We start from the raw sequence: 20880 nt of genomic DNA on the forward strand, positions 1-20880 counted from the left end.
TCCTTCCTTCCTTCCTTCCTTCCTTCCTTCCTTCCTTCCTTCCTTCCTTCCAGTAAACACTGCTGTGCAGTAAAATATAGGTAGATGGATACGGATGGTTTTATATTATAAGGAATTTTCTTTACAGAAGGAGCTTTAAAGTTGTACATAAATGGTCATCGGCTGATTCCCAGCAGTTCATCCTTCAGTTTGTGGGTTACCTATAACTTTTGTTTCTCCTTCCTCTCTTCCTGTTCTCTTGCTGCCCCTCCGATGCTCTTCCTCTTTCCTCCTCACCTCGTTGGCCTGGCGCTGTGCCTTCTTCACTGGGCATTTCACTTGTTATAAGCAGACTGTTCTGCCACCAGATGGTGTAAAAGGATCAGGAAAAGGATTGAAAGACATTGGCTAATGTCTTTCTTTTCAGCATTTTAATTTGGGGAAAAAGGCTGACACAACGAGCCAAAAATGAGATTCCGAGATTGTGTGGATTTTGCTTTCTATTTAATGTTATCTTCTTTTATTATAGAAACAGAAACCAGAGCTGGAAATCTTGAGGAAAAGAAACCTATACAATTTGATGAATTAAGTTAATAGGAGAGTCTGATTCACAAAAGATTTGAAGTAATATGGGGCTGAGATGTGGAAGCAAGCTTCTCAGGTCAGAGGGCCGCTTCCTCAAACAGAGAGAGCCAGATATCACAAGGAAAGGACATCCACTGCATGCCCAAATGCTACAGAATGACATTAGTACAATAGGGGACTTCAGCTGTGCCCTAATTCAGCAGTGTCACACGAGGCCTGCAGCCCAAATACAGTTCGAGGCCACAGCCATCACAGCGTGCTTTGCTTAGCGTGAGTACTATTTTGTTAGTATTAGTACTAATATTAATTGCCAACATTAAAATTATCCCAATATTTTACATAATCATCCAGGTTTCAGGCTTCTTTTGGAAAAAAAACCAATCTGAAGACCCAGCAATACTGGCTGATATTTTTCCCTGGCAATACCTTAGTGTGGCTGACTTGTGCCTGTCCCTTCAGTCAGGACGTGTGATTTCCAGTGCCACTCTGTTTCTTCCACCCCCTATTACATTACCCTGAACCTTTACCTTCGTTTGAAAGGTTTCCTGCCTCTGTGCCCAACCCTGGAAAGGTATTTGAGTATGTGACCCCGCTCTCCGGTTTCATAGGGGAGGGCACAGGGCCTGGAGGGGGAAACCGATGGCTGGTTGAGGGCCATATCTGCCCCGTGGTTCCTGCTAAACCTTGCCGCCCCGGTGAATAGGAACTGGTGGGGAGAGAGAGAAAGTGAACACTAGGAATTAACACATGAAATGCCGTCGCTCAGTTGTGGAGAAGGAAAATGGAGGCACACACCCACACACAAAGGTGAAAAAAACGGGGAAGCCTAAAGTAAACACCTTACAGAGAACGTGGAGAGAATTAATAGATACACAACCAGAAGACCACGGGTCAGCAGTCAAAAGAAAGGGGCTCTGAATGACTTATGGGCAAGTTTGGGCTCTCTTTGGGGCAACCTCATTATTTGAGCATTGGGAAGGTAACCGAGGGGACTAGGTAGGAAGCAGGTCGGCTAGAAACTGGATGGTTTATGATTACCCAAAGAATCAGCAGAATGCCTCTCTGTGTCCCTGAGGAATGCCTTTCAGAGACTCTTTCCGTCCCAATGTGGGAACCAATGAGGGAAAATCGATGGAGGAGCCGTGATTCCAAAGGAGGAAGCAGAGAATGTGTTGCTTGCCTCAGTGAAGAGGAATGACAATATAAATGGATGGAGCCAACTCCTGGATGACTTATTAGTAACAGCAAGCATTCATTAAGAGTTTGCTCTGCACTAGACTCTGCGCAGAAGTTGATGTGTGTGATACTGTCGCAGCCCCCCAAGGCCTGGCCTGGTGATACATTTCCTTAATCAAATTTGGGTTGACCTAGTGGTAAAGGCATAGCATACTCTGGATCTAATCTGGAACAGTGGTTGAGATACACAATTTTGGTTGGATAGCATGTAGCAGGTTTTAAAGAAGTATTATTTTAATTTCCGGCAGGTAACAAGTTTGTTTCAAAGGGTCACTAAGCTAGAGGACTGACAGATTGTCAGCGAACCTTCATCCTAAAAAGTTAACGTAAATGACTCTTGGGAAAGCATAGTCTGGCAAATCTTATTTCCACTCAGGGCATGCTGGTAAAATCTATAAAAAGCGTACCTCACTAAAGACTTAAGCAAATGGCCTTTGCAGAGAGAAAATAGCTTGGCTTGTGGAAGAGGGAGCTCTCTGTGGTTGCAGCCCCATGAGCAGGGGAGTACATGGGGCTGGTAAAGACGCAGTGGGTGTCCCTTTTTACCTTCCAGAAGCCTCTCTGATGCTTGAGAGGCAGCAGCCCTGGAGGGATGGCCTTGCAGGTTTGAAAGCAGGCTTGGAGGAAGGAGGAAAACAGTGTGATTGTTTAAGTGCTCATCCCTACCTGCAAATACAAACTGGGTAGCCCTGAAGGAACGCGTGCCCAGACCAGTTGTGTGTAACACTTTCATAATTGATTCTAGAACAGTAGCTGCATCTCTCAGTTTGTGGATGCTCTCCAGCTCTCCGGGCCAGAGGACTGTTAAACCAGTCAGGGTAAGCTGCCAGAAGATCTGGAAGATCCAAGTGCTCAACTCATCTATTGCATCTGGGGAAAAGTAATTCCAGTTGTAAACTTACAAGGCCCGATAAAATCTCGGGCTTTTAAAAGGTCATCTCAAGAGAAACCATGATGTTCTCTAAGCCTTATAGAAAACCCAATTCTCTATGCAACATTATTACAGGGCTCGGTGCCATTTCTCAAAATTCGACAGTCCCACCCATATTTATTGAGTCCCCATGATGAGCAAAGAATAGAACTGGACGAGATTCTGGAGAAACGTGCAGACTGAGAGGGTGTGTGAGAGTTTCTTTTCTCCTTGCTTTCTTCCTGCATCCAGCTGTTTACTTTCCCCCTATTTGTTCTAAGGGGATAGTCACACCCATGACAGAGTGAGACATTTTCCTCTATTTTACTTGCTTATTTAGTTTGTCTGCACTGAGAAAAAGAAGTTTGAGTTAATTCCTACTCCAAAGAGGGCATCTTTCTGTTTTTCACAAGCTGACTTAGTTGTTCGGCCTGATGTTGCCCTTCCTGAAAGTCATCTTCCTCACCGTTTACGATGTCGTGGTTTGCTATACCTGGAGATCCATCGCAAATGGTGGCTTCTCCTACTGGGGAAACAGTTATGTTTATGGGAATATTCTTTCTGGTCCCTGGCATTCTCTAGAGCTTCAGTATTAATACTGAGTCAGGAGCTGTTTTGTTCTGTTAACATTTCCCTACTGACTAGCTTTGCATAAACATATTTTTCCCTGCTTCTTTGCCTCGTTGTGGACGACCTCTTCACTAGGCGCAGTGTCTTTGACCTTAACTTCTTTCCCATGTCCTTCTCCCTGCTCCTCTCCTTCCATTAGCCACAATCAATAGCAAGAAATGCACTTTACACTAGCGCCCAGTATATGCTATAGGAACAAGTTTCTTGAAACACACACCCTTAATATACATAACTCTGCTATGTTCTGTTCTGTCCTTTTTTAATTAAAAACATACTGATTGTGATGCGCTGAGTTTGTCAGCCTGTTATAAGAGCAATGCTCTAGTTAATGTGAATAAAGCCTAAACTATTGGCTCACGCTTTTGCTCATTCTCCCTTTCTTTATTTCATTGCCAGAATTAAAAGCATTGTTTTGAAATTACAGAAAAATAACTACCAGGGCCCCCACCTTAGTTGGGCAATGATGACCATTTTTGCATGTTCTTTCCCCACCCTCCTTGTCCTTATGCAGGCATAGTCCCATGGCCAGGACACCTGCTGTGAGCTCCAGAGGGGTGGGGGGGCCTTTGTCTGTCTGCAGGAGCTCTTGAATAGCCAGTACTGTGCAGTCTCCTTGAGGTATAGTTTTATTTGTTGAAAACACTTTGATATTTACTTAGTATTTGGCCTTCAGATAGAATGCTGACTGATTTTTATTGAACTTGCTAATATTCTTTTCATTAAGCATTTTTTTTCTAATTATAAAATCATGCATATGGATTTGGGAAATTCCAGGCGAGTACAAAGAAGAAAATAACATTTATAATTCCACTCTTCCAAGATAAACACTATGAACAAGTTCATGTCTTTCCTTTACATAATGTCTCTGTAAGTATAAATTGTTGCTGTAATACTCCGGGTACTATCTTATATTCTTTTTTTTTAAAGATTTTATTTATTTGAGAGAGAGAGAGAATGAGAGATAGAAAGCATGAGAGGGAAGAGGGTCAGAGGGAGAAGTAGACTCCCTGCTGAGCAGGGAGCCCGATGCGGGACTTGATCCCGGGACTCCAGGATCATGACCTGAGCTGAAGGCGTCGCTTAACCAACTGAGCCACCCAGGCGCCCTATATTCTTTTTTTTTTTTAAAGATTTTATTTATTTATTTGAGAAAGCATTGAGAGAAAGCATTGAAAGAGATTGAGAGAACAAGTCGGGGGAGAGGCAGAGGGAGAAGCAAGCTCCCTGCTGAGCAGGGAGCCCGACGTGGGACTCCATCCCAGGACACTGGGATCATGACCTGAGCCGAAGGCAACCGTTTAACCAACTGAGCCACTCAGGCGCCCTATGTTCTTTTTTTTTTTTTTTTCTTTATGTAACATTATAAGGCAGGACTTCTCACTTACTGAAATCATTTAACAAATAGCATTTCAAAATTTCTCTATTATTGGTAATTTAGGTAGTTTACAGTATTATTGTTTGTGTGTTACTATAAAAAACTACAGTAAGCACTAACACCTAAATGTTTATCTGCATTTTAAGGCACATCCTTAATAACGTATTTAAACAGTAGGCTTATTGGGTCAAAAGATGTGGGCACTTTTTGGACTTGACATTGATGGCTGAGTCAAGGTTGGGATTCTCCAGAGGACTGTTGTTTTTTAAACATGAGAGAGACTTAAGAATTATTCAGTATCTACATGTAAGGAGCTTCAGACGGGAGGGCCAGTGTCAGAATGCTGAGTGCACATTCCCGAAGACATAGGTGAGGGTGGGCGGCCAGGACGGGAGATGATATTTTGTTCTCTGACATAGGGAGAAAGTAAGTTGGCAGGGGTGGGGGTGGGGGTGACTGAGTTTGTCCACATGGGAGGAGCTAAGGAAACCCTGTGGAATGATTTTTATTCTCTTGACTTTTATCTTCCCAGAGTCAGGGAGTAAGGATAGAGGTAAGGAATAGGAGGGGCTTGGTGGTGACTTGCAATAACGAAGGGGGAGTTGCTTAGCAACCCTTTACGTGAAGAGGTAGATGGAGAGTTTCCAAGTACCACTGGAGATTTCACTGAGCTGGACCATCGTACCCCTAAAGTAGTACCAATCTGTAGAGTCTTCTGTGATTTTTCTCAGGAGTGCCTGATACCTCGATGGAGAAGCAGAGATGAGAGTGGATGGGCCGATCTGGGTTGGGAGTCTGTAGAGTGGCTGCAGAAGAAAAGGGGCTGAGAAGGTGAGGACTCCAGAAATAGTGTGTAAGTGATGTGTCATGTATTACAGGGCATCAGAGGAAGGGCCTGTCAAGTGGATGGAATGGGAGGAAAGGAACATATTCTGTGGGTTTGTATTTGCAGCTCAGATCCTATAATACAAGCCAGCCCTGAGTAGGGGGTGTTTGTGAGGTGACAGTGTTGGGGATAGGGAAAGGTCCCTGGGTGCCTCTCCTCTTGGAAGCTGGTTGTGGGTCTACTACTCCCTGCTCAGGAGCAGGGAGATTTACAAACATTAAGAACCCAAAGCGCTACCGGATGCTTTCACCTTTTATCTTCAGCGGGAAGGAAGATGCTAACACTGGTTCGAAGAAGGCTAAGTAGATTGGTATTGGTCTGCTTTGTGCTTCCTGCAAAGGCCTAAGGGTACCTCCCTGGACATGCTTCAGAAATAAAATTACAAAAATGCCCGGAGTAGTTTGCATTCTGGGTCAAAGTGACAAATTTGGGCTATACCGAATTAGGTCAAGGATTATACTAGTGGACATTCTGAGGACAAAGAATGCTTGGATTAACCGGACGTGTTTGGATTTAAAGGATCATCTGGTACAGAACCAGACGCCTCAGAAGGGCTTCTGGGATAGGAGTGGGAGATCTTGGTGAAGCTAAGGGTCCACCTGAGGCCAAAACATTTGAGCTAAATTTAAGAACTTAACCTCACTCAACATACTTCATTGGATTTTATGGTTATTTCTGGAGTTAGCATTTTCCAGAAGGGTATTACCAGTCAGCCTCTCCATTACTCCTTTTATCTCAGCAGTACTATGGAAGGGGAATGTCTGGGTGTTATTTTCTGAAGTCAGATGAAGTTTGTTTACGACATCACTTGTTGGCTCTTTGTGAATATTGAAAAAAACCCTTCCAATTGCTTTCCTCCTACTCTTGAGAGCAAATTAATTAATAAATTAGCTAGTGCTAATCAATAAAGGTGTTTGATTAACCTCTTGAAACATATTATTCGAATATGCCTTGAATGACTAAACTGATAAATTAAAATTAATTGCTGGAGGTGATGAACTCTTGTGAGTCACTACAATTCATTCTGCTGGTTCTCTCAAGCCACACCGCTCACTCTGGACGTGTGACGGACACCAGATACCACAACCACAAGCTATGTTCTGTCTCGGAGCAGAACTCGAGAGGGCTAAATCTCTCAACACTGTCTTATGCAAGGCAATTATAGGATAAATTTGAATCAATTTGTTGCTTCTTCTGAATTTAGAATGTATTTGTATATTTTATATAGGCTTTACAGATGTGTGTATCAGGTTCCTGATCATCCTTTCTCTTTGAACTCATTGTTAGAATAAAGATTTGCTTTTTGTTCATTGCCCTACATTGTTGATCCACGTTTAAGAAGGGAGGCGCCTGATGGTGAGAGACTGTTGCAATGTAGAAGAACTAGAAAGTAATCCACAATGAAACTCAGCCCTACTTCCAGCCTCTCACTGGAACTTTGGGTATCGATCTGAGTCCCCTCAATTAAAAGTAACATTTAGCCTATGGAGAAATCTGGGAGGAATCACAACAAGCATGATTTTGAGATCTGGAGGTAGAACCAATAAGAAGACAACATGAAACCAGGGTTATTTCTCCTGGAAGGAAGACGATTCATGGTAGCCTGAAAGGCTATCTTCAAATACGTGTAGAGTTAGTTATTACTCCCGGGGCGGCGACATCCTGTCTTTTAATTTACTCTGTGGATAAAATCAGGGAAAAATGGCTTAAACTGTAACAGAAGAGATTTAGGTTAGATGGGAAGAAAAAATCTTTTCTGAGAGGAAATGCAAAGTGAGCACTAAGAAAAATGTGTGGATTTCATTTCTCTAGTGAAAGTCTGACCATCTGCTAGACATTGGATTGAATAGACTTATCCATTGGTGATGATCCAAAGCTGAGCCTTGTTCTCGAGATCCTGAGGTTTTATGGTTCTAGCACCATTCCACCCTGTACTTTTATTTATTTTTTATTTTTTTTCCACCTTGTACTTTTAGAATGTCACTTTTAGGATGATCTCTTCTTGGAAGTAAAAATACCTTTCTCAGTTTAATTCTTAGAAAACAGTGACTGTGTTCCCTTACTGAATTATTTATACCTGGGCTGATAGTGAAATGGGTATTTAAGAAAATGCTGTGTTCTCAGCAGATATTTAAAATCCCAGACTGAGGGTGATGTTTCTTAAAGTTGCTAGATGAGCAGAGCTTTCACACTTGCTTTCTCCTCACTTGTGATGTCTTGGTTCTCAAGTCCTTGTTCTAAGAAATGTTTTCTTTTTTTTTTCTTTTATTTTATTATGTTACGTTAGTCACCATACATTACATCATTAGTTTTTGATGTAGTGTTCCATGATTCATTGTTTGCGTATAACACCCAGTGCTCCGTGCAGAACGTGCCCTCCTCAATACCCATCACCAGGCTAACCCGTCCCCCCACCCCCCTCCCCTCTAGAACCCTCAGTTTGTTTCTTGGATTCCATAGTCTCTCATGGTTCGTCTCCCCCTCCGATTTCCCCCCTTCATTTTTCCCTTCCTACTATGTTTTTTTAACATATAATGTATTATTTGTTTCAGAGGTACAGGTCTGTGATTCATCAGTCTTGCACAATTCACAGCGCTCACCATAGCACATACCCTCCCCTACGTCTATCACCCAGCCACCCCATCCCTCCCACCCCCCCACCACTCCAGCAACACTCAGTTTGTTTCCTGAGATTAAGAATTCCTCATATCAGTGAGATCATATGATACTTGTCTTTCTCTGATTGACTTATTTCGCTTAGCATAATACCCTCTAGTCCCATCCACGTCGTTGCAAATGGCAAGATTTTGTTGTTGTTGTTGTTGTTTTGATGGCTGCATAATATTCCATTGTATATGATACCACAGCTTCTTTATCCATTCATCTGTTTATGGACATCTTGGCTCTTTCCACAGTTTGGCTATTGTGGACATTGCTGCTATAAACATTGGGGTACACGTACCCCTTCGGATCACTACATTTATATCTTTGGGGTAAATACCCAGTAGTGCAATTGCTGGGTCATAGGGTAGCTCTATTTTCAACTTTTTGAGGAACCTCCATACTGTTTTCCAGAGTGGCTGCACCAGCTTGCATTCCCACCAACAGCGTAGGAGGGTTCCCCTTTCTCCGCATCCCCGCCAACATCTGTCGTTTCCTGACTTGAAATGTTTTCTTTCTAAGACAGAATGTAACCTTATTAAGGAAGACCTCAAATTCTATAGGTTGGAGGTAGGAGGAGCTCTGAGGAAAGAGCCTGGTTGCTTTTGGTCCTCAGATATCACCACCTACTGGGTTTTTATGACCTATGCCCTGATATTCAGAGCCAAACCTCTTCAATAAAAGGTGAATATTTTATTTATAAAATGTTTTTAAAGGGGTTCCTGGGTGGCTCAATCGGTTAAATATCTGCCTTCAGCTCAGGTCATGATCCCAGAGTCCTGGGATCCAGTCCCTCCTTGTGGGGCTCCCTACTCAGCGGGGAGCCTGCTTCTCCCTCTTCCTCTGCCACTCCCCCCCCTTATGCTCTTTCTCTCTCTCTCTCAAACAAATACATAAAATCTTTAAAAAAAAGTTTTTAAAATTTTAATTATTTTGGCTTCCAGTATATATCATTCTCCCCTCCCTGACACACTTAACCCCTACTGAATTTTTTTTTTTAAAAAAGAAAAGAAAGCAAAAACTTGATGAAATAAATTATGATTTTTTTTAAGATTTTATTTATTTATTTGACAGAGAGAGACACAGCAAGAGAGGGAACACAAGCAGGGGGAGTGGGAGAGGGAGAAGCAGGTTTCCCACAGAGCAGGGACCCTGATGCGGGGCTCGATCCCAGGACCCTGGGATCATGACCTGAGCCGGAGGTAGATGCTTAACGACTGAGCCACCCAGGCATCCTGAAATAAATTATGATTCTAAACTACTTCTCACATAGTGCCTTGAGAAAACTTAATCTCCCATCAAATAAATATTATACCATCTGACAATTTCTGAAAAGCATCTCTGCTGAACCTCCAAGGTACCAAAGTAAATTTTTACATGTTATGGTGTCTTCCATTCATTTAAATCTTTTAAAATGCATTGAAATATAAGCCTTTATTTAAAATACACACTTTGTAACTTAATTGAAAATAAGATCGGGTTGCTTCCAAACATAGCCAACATACTGTCTAAATTGTTAGAAATCTATTATGATGACAAAGACAATTGTTACATGAGATGGTCTATTCTAAAGCTCTCAGCCAAGTTAGCCACAAAGTGGGGTAAAGAGCTTACATTTAACACTCAGTTTGATCTTCAACAAAGCTGCCAAGAACACACAATGGGAAAAGGACAATCTTTCAATAGTGGTGTTGGGAAAACTGGTTATCCACATGCAAAAGAATGAAATTGGATCCTTCTGACACTTTCTATTAAAAAAACCAACTCAAAATGGATTAAGATTTAAATGTAAGATCTGAAACTGCAAAACTACTAGAAGTAGAGGGAGAAAGCTTCATGACGTTGGTCTGGGCAACGATATTTTGGGTATTACCCCCAAAGCAAGGGTAACAAAAGCAAAAATAGGCAAATGAGGTTATGTCAAACTAAACAGCTTCTTCACAGCAAAGGAAACAATCAACAGAATGAAGCGGCCACCTGGAAGAAAATATTTGTAAACCATGTATCTGTTAGGAGGTTAATATCCAAAATATAGAAGTAACTCAAAGAAGTCAATAGCAAGAAAATAAATAACCTGATTAAAAAATGGACAAAGGACCTGAACAGGTATTTCTTCAAAGAAGACATACAGATGACCAACAGGTATATGAAAAGATGCTCAACATCATTAATCATCAGAGAAATGCAAATCAGAACCATAGGAGATCGCCTCCCATTGGTTAAAGTGACTGTTACCAGAAGGACAAAAGACAATAGTGTTGGTGAAAATGTGGAGAAAAGGGAACACTGTTGGTGGGAATGCAAACTGGTGTAGCCATTATGGAAAACAGTATGGAGTTTCCTCAAGTAGTTAAAAATAGAAGTACTGTGTGATCCAGCAATCCCACTTCTCGGTGTATTTTCAAAGGAAATGAAATCAGTATCTTGAAGAGATATCTGCACTTCCAAGTTCATTGCAGCATTATTCACAATAGCCAAGATACAGAATTAACCTAAGTGTCCATCGATAGATGAATGGATAAAGAAAATGTGGTTTATATGTGTGTGTGTTGTGTGTGTGTGTTTTGTGTGTGCGTGTGTGTGTGTAATGGAATATTTTCAGTTATAAAAAAGAAAGAAATCCCGTCATTGATGATATCATGGATAAACCTGGACGACATCATGCTCAATGAAATAAGCCAGACACAGAAAGACAAATACTGCGTGATCTCACTTATATGTGGAATCTGAAAAGTTAAAAGTCATAGAGGCATATAGAGTAGAACCATGATTCCCAGGTGTGGGGAGGTGGGGGAAATGGGGAGATGTTTGTTGAAGAGCACAAAGTTGCAGTTATAAGATGAGTGAGTCTAGAGATCTGCTGTTCATGGTGATGACTGTAGTTAATAATACTGGATTGAATACTGGAAATTTACTAAGAGATTAGATTTCAGGGGCTGTCATCACACACACACAATGGTAACCATGTGAGGAGATGAAATGTTAATTAGTTTGACTATATAATCACTCCACTATAGATATGTGTATCAGATCACTCTCTTGTATGCCTTCAATATATACAATTTTTATTAAAAAAATAAAGACAGAATGTAGCCCCTTCCTTGCTTTCTCACCCTTTCCTAGTGCTTTATCTTCCTTTCCCTCCTTTCTCTCCCTTTTTTCCCTCCTCTATTATCACTATGTTGCCATAGTTTTGATATGGAACTGGGATGTAATTTTTAAAGTAAACTCTTCCACTGTTATTACCATTTTATTTTTGCCTTGTGAAGGAAGATTTTATTGTTTTCTTAAAAGAGTTACATACTTCCTTTATATATTTTTCTGCCTATAATAACTTTGTGACTCCCAAAAGGGATAATTTTTTAAACTCTTATCCTTCCCCTCTAATATCAATAAGCCATGTTTGGGATGCATACATTTCTTTGTTCTCAGATGGGTTAAATGAAATTTTCAAATGAGATAGTTTTCATGCTGGTGAGAATTTTTTCATTTGTTCAGAATTATCATCATTTGTAAACCCTGCCATTTAATATCTAGTGTCTATGTAGAATGATTTAGCTGATCAAGTTCTGTTTTTCTCTGTCCTTTATTTGTTCTAGATACATTTCATATTGCTTTTCAGTCGACAGGGGAAATTACGGCTGCAGAAATGGTACACGACTCTCCCTGACAAAGAGAGGAAAAAGATCACCCGGGAAATTGTTCAGATTATTCTCTCTCGTGGTCAGAGGACAAGCAGCTTTATTGACTGGAAGGAGCTAAAACTTGTTTATAAAAGGTGTGAGTAACTTTATGAGAACTGTCTTTCTCATTATTGCTTTGGATTGTTTAATCCTGAACATTTTCGATTACAACACCAGTTGACACCAGTTGCATCACTTACTGAAATCTTTGGAGCCTAGAGCCCAAATATTCGTATCAGTAGACTAGCAAAAAAGAATTCTCATTTATTGAAAGGCTTTCCATGTGCCAGGATGGATTCTAGGGATGTAATCTACACGTGGATAATGTACAAGTGCATTCACGAAATAGCTTCTGGGCACCTATTACATTTCCAGCACTTCTAATGACGGTGGATGCCATAACAAACGACAGGAACAATGCTGCTCTTATGGAGCATACTCATTGGTTAGGCAAATGAAACCTTATCCGTTAGTAATACATGCTATGGGACAAAATGCAGGTTAAGGTGCTAGAGAGAAGGGCAGCTCTTATTACTGCCATTATTACTCATATTTGCAGAAGAGGAAATTGAAGCCACAGAGAGTTTCTAAGTAATTAGTCTTCAGTCACAGGAACGAAGGGGCAATTGGGAGAGTCAGGATTCAAATCCATATCCTTCTGGCTTTATTTATTTTTTTTAAAGATTTTATTTATTTGAGAAAGAGCACATGAGCGGGGGTGGGGACGGGCAGAGGCAGAGGGAGAGGGAGAAGCAGACTCCGTGTTGAGGAGGGAGCCCGAGTTGGGGCTCGATCCCAGGACCCTGAGATCGTGACCTGAGCTGAAGGCAATCACTTAACAGACTGAGCCACCCAGGCGCCCCTCCTTCTGGCTTTAAAACTTATATATCCTCTCATTATTGCACCTGCTTGCCATAGCAAGACCATACTGGTGAGCAACTTTAGATTATGGGTCAGGAAACTGAGACCCCAAGAGGTAAAGCCATTTTGCTCATAGAGGCCCAGATAATTCATGTCTAAGCCTGGACCAGAACCCAGCTGACCTGACCCTGCATTCAACCTCCTCCTGCCACTCCCAGAAAGAAAATGCACATTAGGAAGGCTCTTGCAAAGGGTGTTTATAAAACCTGAAAGGCAAAGACAGAGGCCGGTTGGCAGGCTATATTTAATGGAGTAAATTACCAGGAAGTGCCCGGGCAAAGCTGCTTCTGCTGGGTCCAAGGTTAAAGCTTTTAGTACTAGCATCCGGAGAGATGTCAGTGAAAGCCCCTTTTAATAAGCATCCCAGGGACGGCAAGGCAGAGACCCAGGAAGCAGTTGTCAACAAGAAGCTTGTCCCTACTCTCTGCTTGCTGGCTTTTTAAAACTTTGAGTTCATTTGTGATTTAAGCCATTGTATAAAGAATAGGCTTTAGCAGTTCTCTCTACAGGTATTTGCAGCGCCTGGGAACATGATGGTGAGCAAGGCAGACTCAGCACCTGCCTTTGGGAAGCCAGTGACCTAGTGGGGCAGAGAAAAGCCATGAAATGGGCAATGAAGAGCACTAGCTGCTCTGTTGGGGGAGGCACGGGTGTGCAGAGCCCGGCATCCAGTCCCGTCTGCAAGGTTAGAGATTTCCCAGAGGAAAGACATCCAAGCTCAGAGCTAAGGGGGGAAGTTGGCATTAACTACACAGATGGGGGTGGGAAAGAGGATTTTAGGCAGGAGGATGGACTGGATGGACTGAGGGTGGGTCACATACAGAAGGAGTATGAGGTGAGAGCCTGGGTCGGGGGCTTGAAGTTTAGAAAGGGTGGTTCACAAGCGGGGGAGGGGCATGAGCAGACACCCCCATTACTCTGGGCCAAGGACTCTGTCTCCCTGATGATAGTTCCTCAGGGCAAAATGATGTTGAGAGTCTTTCATATAATTAACTGAAATAACCCAATGGCCACTGTTTTTATATATTCTCTTTCACATATTGGGAGGCTATTGGATGTGATGAATGATGACTTCTTTCTTGGATTTGGATGGGGAGAGTCTCTGGAGAAGAGGGAGCTTCGCATATTCACTGCAGAACACACCATCTTCAGGTTATTGGACGTGTCATCGTATTTTACTTTTCTTTCTTCGTGTTTTTCCTTTCAAGGTATGCTAGTTTATATTTTTGCTGTGCTGTAGAAAATCAGGACAATGAGCTCTTGACACTAGAGATCGTGCATCGTTACGTGGAGTTGCTGGACAAATACTTTGGAAATGTAAGTGTTGTTCTGGTCTGCTTGGAATTAGTCCCTGTTTCAGCTCTTATATCAGTTCTGTCTTTATCACATCCCTTCTCTCTCTCAAGTCTAAAATATGAATTGCATTTGCACAAGGATTAGAATATGAGGCATTCTCCCTCTTCCTGTGATTCTTTGTAAACAAAGGTTCCAAAGCTTTCAAGAGGCCGGCTGTGTCTCTCTCTCTGTCTTCAGACCACAACCACCCTACAGAGCTCATCCAGTGAACAAGAACTTAATTGTGAAGGATTCCTTGATGTTTTCCTCCTCATTTTTCGTCACCTGTCATCTCTCTTCTATTTTGACTTTTTAATCCCCTCTCTGGCTTCTTTTACTAAGCTCCGAGTCTTCTTTAATATTATTTATATGTTAAAAAAAATGCCAAACAAATAAACAAGGAAACCAAAATCCTTTTCCTTCCTATTGCTATTTAACCTCCATGAATTTACTGCCAAGTAATATCCTGTATGAGGTGCCACATCCTTAGAACTCATTCACTCTTCCAGCTCGCGCTCCACCTTTATGGCTCCCAGGAAATCATAAAGTTACCACTGGCCCCTTCCTAATGGTCAACACCAGTGATGCTTCTTCAGTCTTCCCCTGCCTCACCTCTCTGCAGCATGGGATCCTTGCTCGTCACTGCTTCCCTTTCTTTTTTTGGCACAACCCTGAGTTCTGCTAATTCTCATCCTGTTTCTGAAGGCCCCTGCTTGGTTTCTGCCCTGAGCTCCCTTCCTCCCCCTGCCCTTTCGACCCTCCTGGAATCCATGACCAGATGGCTGTCTTTCCGTCTGCTGAGGACAGTCTTCTCTGGGTTTCTCCCAGCCGTCTCTGTCGTAACGTGTCAAGAACTAAAATCATCTTCTGCAAACCTGTTCTGTCTTGTGACTGAGTTTATTATGTCCCAGGATCCTTCAGTGCTTCTTTCTTTGTTCTTCCTCCACCCTTCACTAAAGGCTGCCTTTGTCTATTCAGATGGGACTACAATCCATCTCTTTCCTTCCATTCCCACCAATACAGGTTTACTTGGGATTGCAGTTTTGCTTTTCTTTGAAACCTTGTCTCTGGCCCTTTATGCTTCTGGGCTCTTCTCTGCTTTCCTTTCCTGGCTTGTTAGTTACTGTCTTCGTTGCAATGCATGGATCCAGGTGACGGTTGTCCTCGGCCACTTTCCATAATCTGTAATGAATAAAAGCCCAACTTCTTAGCCTGGCATTTAAGCTTTCTAAACATCAGTCCCAGACCACTTCTCCAACCTTCTTGCTGTTCTCTCTCTTTATCCCTGACATGCTCAGTGCTCCAACCACATGGAACAGCCTGGTATTATCCTTAACTTGTGCAAGATTTGTATGGACACCAAACTTCAAGTGTCTCGAGATCATGACCTAGGATTTAGTTGTTTGATTTTTCAACACTTGTGAGCAACTCTGGGCCAGATTTTAGCAAATGTTCCAGAAATATGCCATCCATTTCATGGTCTTAAGAAATAAATAATTGGATTTGGAATATATTTTCTCTCAGTAATGCTCCCTTCCCTGTTCCCTGGCTCACTGAGGATTTCTATTAAGCGTTGTTGGGACAGTGTGCTTCCACAAGACTTTCTGTGCTCTGGTCAATGGAACGAGTAACGTTTGCCGCATCGGCCAGGGTTTTATCAGGTTACTTGCAACAATTTTCACAAGGGTGAGTACCTGGAAGGTTTTTGAAAGAATTTTCTTTCCCTCCTTCCCTTCATCCTTATTATTCCCCTTTATTTCCCTTCGTAAATGATGTTAGAAGATGACCTTAAATGTCGCTTCGTAGATTTTAGGTCGTTGGTCAGTATAGAGAGTAAGACAGCCAGGCCATTTTTTCTTTCTCTTTCTCTTAGCTCCCCATGTTTATTTTCATTTTTTAAAGAGAGATTTGCAAGTGTATAATTGCATGTTTTTGAATGTGAGATTATTTAATTTTACGCTTTCCATTATTCAAAGGAAGCCTGACATTTTGAAATCCACTGCAAACTTGGCCTTTTGTAAAGAAAGGCCTGAAGGTGTTTTCCTGAGGCCCAGGCTTTCCCAGGACCTGCCTTCTGCCCCTAATTTCTGCACTCCGGTTTGACTTGTTGTGTTTTCCTAGGTTTCCCTGCCTGCGGTAATGTGAGTGGAGGTTAAATTTTGATGTCAGTCTTATCTGACCAAATATTAGATATTTGAGAACACATTGCTTTCTTAAGAGAATCTAAATCACCTTCACCAAAGCTGAGCCCAGTTAAGATATAAGAGAATCAGAATGAATTCCTATTTCTCTAACATTAATTTTTCATCCTATTTTGGCGTACCTTTAGAAGCTCTGTCTTTCCCATGGACCAAAATTTAATTCACTAAAAAATTCAATGAATCTTTTATTAAGCCAAGAGCAGCTAAGAGCAATTCAAGGCTATCTGCCCAGTAGGTGTTCAGTTCTTATTAATTAACTGTGATGAGCAAAGCCTACCAGTACTGATTCTCACTGACATCTTCTCAGGAATAATATATTTCTCTTTGGCTTTCTTTTCCTCTTGTGTTAATCCTGAAGGTCTCCTGGAATTCTGCCCTTAATATTATCAAAGAGAAAACTTTGTACCAAGCTTCTCTTATAGCACTGGAAAAGATTACTTTCCTGTGGGGACAGATAAATCAAAATCTCTGGCTACTAATTTATGTGTTTTTTGAGCATTTTTCAATTCCAGGGAGATTTACAAGGATTAAATGGTTAATCTTTCGATCTTCAGTAAACAGCATTAACCCCAATTTAGGGAGGCTAAGAGGAAATGCCCCAGAATTTCCCAGTTGATAAAGGTCTGTCTGAGGATTTAGCCACCTGCATATTTTCCCATTACAGACTGTAGTGTGAGTTTTTACGGATGTGCTCAGAGAGTATGGGTGTTGCTGCTCCAGAGAGGTTCGATCTTGATTTAGGAAGTTTTCTGGGAGGAAGAGGAGGGCTCTGAGTCCTGCTGGGTCCTGGTGTCCACTCACTCAATAACCAGACCCATGATTTTGTCTCGGGAGAGATCTCTAATTTACATATAAGAAAAATAACACTCAAAAAGATTAATAGAAATATTTACTTTGCTAATCTCACGGGGCTGTTGAGAGGATCGAAGCGACAGTGTAATTAACAATACAAACCGTCAATTGCTATGTCATTGTACCTTAAACTGTAATTATTGTATGTATGGTTTTATACATTTACTGTATATAATTTAAACTTTTTGTATTTACTTTAGAACAGAATTTAGTAAGAGAAGGTTCTTAGACTCTATCCAGAAGTATTTAGTTATTGAAATGCCAGAAATAATCTTCTGCATCATGTATTCTGCTACAAGAGTAGACCCTCAGGCCAAATTATAGTAAAGCATAGGCTAAGAGATCAGGGGTAAAATTAAATTATCACTGTTTCTGCCTTTTATAAGCTTTCTTCCAGAATACAGATACACAAGAAATGAGAAAAGAAATTAACAGTCTCATGTGTTTATAAACATGGAAAGCACATGTTTTTGCATAATTAGATGACATGCGGTCATTTGAGCATCAAGGGCATATTCCTGATGTACCGGGACAGTACCCTTGAGGTGGACTCACAAGTATTTGAGTAACTGGTCTGCATTTGGTCTAAGGTGCTCTGGGAGATATTTCCTGTTCTTACTGGCAGATACAGTAACCCCTTGGGGTTAGGATCAAAGAATAACTAAAGAAGTAGCATTTTGGAGTTGCCGTATATGAAATAGTTGCTCATTTGTAACTCTCTATAATTTCAATGGAACTTGTGCATCTGTTTCCTTATGATCTAGAGATAGTAATTGTATATCCAAGCTGCTGCTGTGCGCGCGCGCGTGTGTGTGTGTGTGTGTGTGTGTGTGTGTGTGTGTGTATCTGGCTTTGCATGCCTTGTTACTTTATTCCCATCTCTTGAAACTAGATGCAATAAATTAATTGTCCCATGGCTGCTGGCCAGCCCTGCAGGTTGCCTGTCTGAGAGTGGGGTTTGAGATGGTCCTAGAGAACTAGAGAACTTGCATTAGTATCTGTCAGGTTCATCTTGCAGGATTCTAATTGCTGGTTTCTCCTAATGAGGCTCCTGTCTGTCTCGGACTCCTGGTCTACGCCTGCCTTGAACTCTGAGGTTCCTCAGCTCTTGCTACTATAACTCCTGACTTCCTGCCTCTTCTGACCTCTGGTAACTGCTTGCTTCCCGTACCTTCTCTAATGAGCATGGATGCCTGATCTATTGTGTTTCTTTTTGTTTCTCTGTATTATTTAAAACTGTGTATTTTTTTTACATATCCTTCTAGACGTATACAGTTTTATTTTTAAATGGGATTATGCATATTATGACATTATGCATATTATTCTGCAACTTTTTCTCCCCGCCCTTACAAATGAATCTTGGAGTTCTTTCCACAGCCGTCCGTAGAAATCTCTCTCATTCTTTCCAACTTCTACATGGAATTTCCACGTCCGCAGGGCAGGCAGAGAGAGACAGACTGTGGAGGGAGGAGGGAAGTAGCTCTAGATATATATACACCCACTTGTTATTGATTTACCCATTTGATGCTGCTTTCTAATGAATGAGGAGACCATGACCTTTGCAGATGAATTAGGTGAGTTTTTCTTAGCTGGCCATTTATGATAGCGGTATTTACCTAACCGTTTACCTTGTGGAGTCTGCAAGCTTATTGACCTAAATCGTAAATGTATGACCTAAACTCTTTGCTAAAATGTTGACATGGGCTTTATGTAAAGTTATAGCACTCAGCAGCATCAGAGAACTGTTGGTCTGGGAAGCCATTAATTCCCAGCATCATAGAAACAAGGCCTAAGCGATGACTGACTCATTTATCCTGCAGATGTGTACTGTGTCCTATTATGGGCTAGATACCAGGGATAGCGAGATGACTGATCAGATAAGGTCTGTGCCTGAGCTCACAGTACCGGGGCAGGGGGAGAGATTGATCAGGCAGCACACACAGAAAGAGAGAACACAGAGCAAGCGGTGTGAAATCTGAATGGGGGATAAAAGGCTTTCGGTGGAATCATTGTGCTCCTGACTTTTGAATCTGGCCTTGAAAAATGAGCTTCATTTTGCCAGCAGAATAAAGAAGAGGCCAACTGGGGGCCATCGCAGGAATTGCTGGAATGGGCAGAGGGTAAAGGCATAAGAGAACCCGGTGAGTTAGTGGAGTGTGGGTGTAGCATGGGGTGACTGAGTGCTGACACGGGCAGCAGATAGCCCGCCCAGGCTGGGTGGTCAGGAGTCCTGTATGCCAGGCGGAGGAATGGAAGCTCTGTCCTTAACATGAGACCCTACACAGGAGAGGAAAGGGATCGGTACTTCAGCACAGTGTTAATGGTTGTTGGCCTTGAGTGCAGACGGACACCGCCTAGGGCATTGCAGTGGCTTTCATGAGAGGTTGCAGGCCGGAGCAACAGTGGTGAACAGGGAGAAGACAGCAAGGGCTGGGGTTTATTTCCATGATAGAATAAATAGGAATTGGAGACCAGACTGGGAGGGATGAGACTGAAGGAGAGAGAGGGATGAGGGGGAGGGGGAAAGAAGTGGATCTGTGGGATGAATTCGATGGAGCCACAGAGAGAGGTTGCAGCTATGAAGCGAAACAGGGTCTACAGGGAAAAGAATATGCTAAGCCTCAGTTTGGCACCTGGGGACTTGGCCGGAGCAGTGCCCGGGCGGAGAGGTCTCATGAGCAGGTGGAAATAGTGGACTCGCCCCAGAAGGAGATCAGGGCTAGACATCTGGGTTTGTGAAGACGCCTGCATGCCAGACACAGCTGTAGAGCGTCCGTGGCATTGTCTAGAATATATGTAGGGCGAAGAGTAGAGGCTTTCATGAAAAGCACCAGCATTTAAGCAGAAGGTGGGTTACTGGAATGTAAGCCACATGCAGCCACGAGGCTGGCTCTGCTGATTCTGTCCCGAGAACTCCATAAATACTTCCTAACCAAATGTGAAGTAGGGGTAGAGATCATCCAACAAGTCTGAGAAGGATTCAGGATTCAGCAGAGATGGAGGACAGGAACAGGCATTGAATGGCATTGCCAAAGGCAGGGAGCAGGGGAGAGAGGATTTTCAGGAACAAGACTGGTGAAGGGTATCCAGTATTGCTGAGAAGTAAAGGTGGGGGAGGGCTAAAAACTTGCAGGTGGAAGCCTTCCAGAGGGTGTGGAACCCGAAACGGAAGTGTTGGGGAGTTGAGGAATAAGCGAGAAGGAAAACCTCAGGAGAGTGCCTGAGTGCTGGTCCGGCCAGGGAATTGGAAACAAGCCCTCTCTGGATTATGGGGGGCGGGGGTGCTCTTGTCGCTTGCTTCACTTACGCAGCAAAATCTATCGGACTCTGTTTTGGTCTATGACAGTCGTTCTCCCTGTGTGGTCCCCAGACCCACCTCATTAGCATCACCTGGGAGCTAGTTACAAGTGCAGAGTCTCAGGCCTTACCCAGACCCACCGAATTGGAAACTCCAGGGCTGGGGCCCAAGCACTGTGTCCCTTGAGGAGCCTTCTGGGGGATTCGGATACACTCTAAAGTTTGAGAACCACTGGCTTGTGACATAATTTTGAGAAAAATTAGCACAGTTGAGCTAATTTGCTTCTGAGAGTTCTAAAGCTAGGAGCCAAGATTTCCAGCCAGGTGAG

At 42.5% G+C, this 20880-nt stretch overlaps 1 protein-coding gene across 2 annotated transcripts in view; it reads left to right on the forward strand.

Annotated features, from left to right (window-relative positions):
• The window catches only part of AP1S3 (adaptor related protein complex 1 subunit sigma 3), a 50209-nt gene that overhangs the window by 21871 nt on the left and 7458 nt on the right, over positions 1-20880 (forward strand). The window contains exons 2-4 of one of the 2 annotated variants that reach the window (XM_073878007.1): positions 5447-5546; positions 11885-12040; positions 14075-14183. In XM_073878007.1, the coding sequence (XP_073734108.1) occupies positions 5488-5546; positions 11885-12040; positions 14075-14183 (324 nt within the window). In that variant the 5' untranslated portion in view covers positions 5447-5487. Of the gene's footprint in view, positions 1-5446; positions 5547-11861; positions 12041-14074; positions 14184-20880 lie in introns of both variants that reach the window. The other variant, XM_025890792.2, reaches the window with a different exon arrangement.

Source organism: Callorhinus ursinus, unplaced genomic scaffold (assembly GCF_003265705.2).
Source record: "Callorhinus ursinus isolate GAN/ISIS: 27379988/994484 unplaced genomic scaffold, GSC_fseal_2.0 scaffold2, whole genome shotgun sequence".
Lineage (NCBI taxonomy): Eukaryota > Metazoa > Chordata > Mammalia > Carnivora > Otariidae > Callorhinus > Callorhinus ursinus.